Below are 3,004 nucleotides of genomic sequence, written 5' to 3'. Positions count from 1 at the left end.
TCAATCTTCTTCGCTGCAGTCTTGGTATATGGCAAAACAATCATCTCCGCTGCGTCCTCTTCTGGAGGCATTGTAACTCTCTTGAAATGGCGTCGCTTTCTGGGTTTCCAAAGCATAACTAACAGCATAGCTGTAGTTCAAAATAAACAACAAAAACATTAAAAGTGTTGTTTGAACTTCTCTTATTTGGTACGTTACGTGTATATATATATATATCATTCAGAATAATTCAAAAATAAGACCAATCCATTATGAAGTTGGAAGTTAGTTACGTTACTTGCTTATTACCGTACAGGTCAATGTAGTTGTTTTAAACAGTCTGTTGAAAATGATGACCAGTCGGTGTCAAATTAACACCAGTAGTATAAAATTAAGTCGTAATGGCTTCTGTCAATTACATGCTGAATATTTGATTTGGGGTTCGAAATATTTCTATATTCAGTAAATATATTAAAACGTGCAGCTGGTGGACTGTTGTTTTATCACATTTGGTATTTTTAGACTTCTTTCCACACACTTAGGGAACAATTTTTAATGATCTGTGTAAACTAAAAAGATTTAAAAAAGAATTTTGATTATATATTTGCTTCTTACTCCATGGGACAAAACTTGTTTAAATTTTGTCAATCGCACCATAATCTCTCAACACAATAGTTTTTGCTGGTTAACACCCCATTTAGAATGTAATGTTTATTGTAAAGTTAGTTACCTCATTTATGATGTATTGTAAAATTAGTCACATTCGACTTCGGGCCGAGTGCATCCTAGTGGTTAGCGTCGATCTGCAAGTACGATGTTCCCAATATCATCGCCGACAAAAAGTATTAAGTCCAGCTTTGGGGTGGCGGTCAAATTCAGCTATTTGGTCAGGCAATGAGTGCTATTGACTAAATGCCTTCCTTTTAGTTTAGCAATTCAAAATAAGGGAGAGATAATGCTTGAGTAGCTTTCCGCGAATATTCAAAAACAAACTGTTCGACCCGCGTGGTGTTTATGGCTTTTACAAGATGGGTAATTATAATTTAATAGTGATATTTAAAGTGTAGTCCTCAGAATAATGGTTGCATGTATATTAAAGTTACTTGAAAATTTCAGAACGTTTTCAACACTGTCCTGAGTGTGTCCTTGTAATTAGAGTATCGCATTGTGGTTTGATAGATATCAGTCAGACACGCTTTGTACTTATTATAGACGTCAAAAAGTCACGTGGTTATAGTTTACTCCGTCATATTGGACGTCAAATGTTTTGTTAACCAACGTTATATATTAAAAGAGTGGTATCCATAAAGAAATATATATATCAAGAAACTGAATAGCTATGTATACGCCATTGACAACGTGTAGAGCTTTACCGGATTATGGATTACTGTTGACTGCCAGAAGGAGTGTTTGATGTCTGAAATGGTGGCGTTGAACGAAACGAGAAGTTTTGTGACGTCATGTGCAAGACTGACAGTCAACTCGGACAAAGTGACGATTGCTCCCAATTAGTTTGCTTTCCCTCAAAATTAGGGGTTGTTATAGTCGAATCATAGGGGTCTCTGGCCTAGCCTTTTAGCTCATTGCATGCATAATGTATCTTTCAGGTGAACAAATAATTCTCAACAATGAATGACCCCAAAGGTCACGTGAAATAACTAGGGGTCTTCTTAAGATAATTTTGTATATTGCTAAGTTCAAAGAAACACTATTTTCCTCGGCCTGACGTCCGTCCCTTTAAGATATATCAAAGTTATCTGTAGATGGTTATTTACTAAATGCCCTTGGAAAAATATACAACATGTGATGCTTTTTATGTCAAATGTTCATGAAAAATACAAATCAGTACTTGTCTGACGTTCAGACCGATTGTGTAACTTACCCTCCAAATTCGGCCACTAAGTAGCCAAGGTCTTTGCTTTCATTGACCGCTTTTTTGCTTGCTTCGCAAAGATATCTTTGCATGCACTGTTCGTCTTTGGTCAGTATGGACTTTATGTAGCCCTGCAACATTGTCGCTCCAGCTAATCCTACGTCCCCCACTGCTCCTTGCAAACCCCGTGCACTTGTAGAGCGAGCCCGCTGACTGAAAGTTGCCTGCATCATATCAAGCAAACTCCTCAGAATATTCAAGACTTGCCGCGCAGTGGCCGAACTTTCGTCAGTGCTACCGAATAACAGTTTGACGATCGTATGAATGATATTTTTAGCAGAAAGGAACTGTGTAACATCGTTCTTTTCTTTGTCATATTTAGAAGAAAACTTTTCCTGGTTGTAGCGAGCATTTCGAGCAGTTTCTGTTGCACTTTGTACCTTCTTGACGTTTTGTTCGTTGCTAAGATCGGGTTGTGACTTGGCTATGGCTAAAACGAAGAAGAAGAAGAAAATTGTCGTCTTCATGCTTGCTCCTGAAAAAAAGTTAATAAATTTATTAACTAGAGTATATAAAATGTTATCTTAATATAAGTATGATGTAGGTGCAATAGAAAACACACGATATAACCTTATAATACTTCTTTTTTCAATTGCACAACCAGTTGCTAGGACAGAGCATATAATATTCGCAAAGTTTATTATTGTAGACGATGTTTTTAATACAGAGGTTTGTATAGTTGTTTGGTCAAAGTGAGGTTTGACGCCATATGATGAGCGTGTGGAATTCTACAGAATTTTAGAACAGTCTGAGCTGTATAAAACGACTTATGCTAGAGTAGATTACTATTGGTTTTTGAATATTTGAAGTAGTGGGTTATTGTTTGACTGAGTTTGTTAGTCAGTTCGGAGCTGTAAGTATTAAGTATGTGTTCTAGATTAAGTAATAAGAGTCATGCTGTACGTTTAACAAGTAAGCGAAATTATATTAGCGCCTACAATGAACTTTTACCTACAAGTAAACATTACTTCAGCTATCTTGTAAAACTTTTAAGTCGAAGAAATAAGACGCTTTCGTTATCATTAAGTGGACTAAAAGTTGAATTATTATTCTTTTATTGAATAATAATAATAATAATTAGGCCTAACAATA

At 35.9% G+C, this 3,004-nt stretch overlaps 1 protein-coding gene across 1 annotated transcript; it reads right to left on the bottom strand.

Annotated features, from left to right (window-relative positions):
- On the bottom strand, nt 1-2,259 carry LOC106459069 (the record flags this gene model as incomplete). Its single annotated transcript, XM_013918647.2, has 2 exons — nt 1-130; nt 1,862-2,259. Coding segments are annotated over 2 exons (528 nt in total), but the record flags the coding sequence as incomplete, so codon positions are not given.
- Nucleotides 2,260-3,004: the final 745 nt, after the last annotated feature.

Source organism: Limulus polyphemus, unplaced genomic scaffold, assembly GCF_000517525.1.
Source record: "Limulus polyphemus unplaced genomic scaffold, Limulus_polyphemus-2.1.2 Scaffold554, whole genome shotgun sequence".
Taxonomy (NCBI): Eukaryota; Metazoa; Arthropoda; class Merostomata; order Xiphosura; family Limulidae; genus Limulus; species Limulus polyphemus.
Note: the sequence above shows the minus strand (reverse complement) of the source record. Positions and strands in the feature narration are given on the sequence as shown.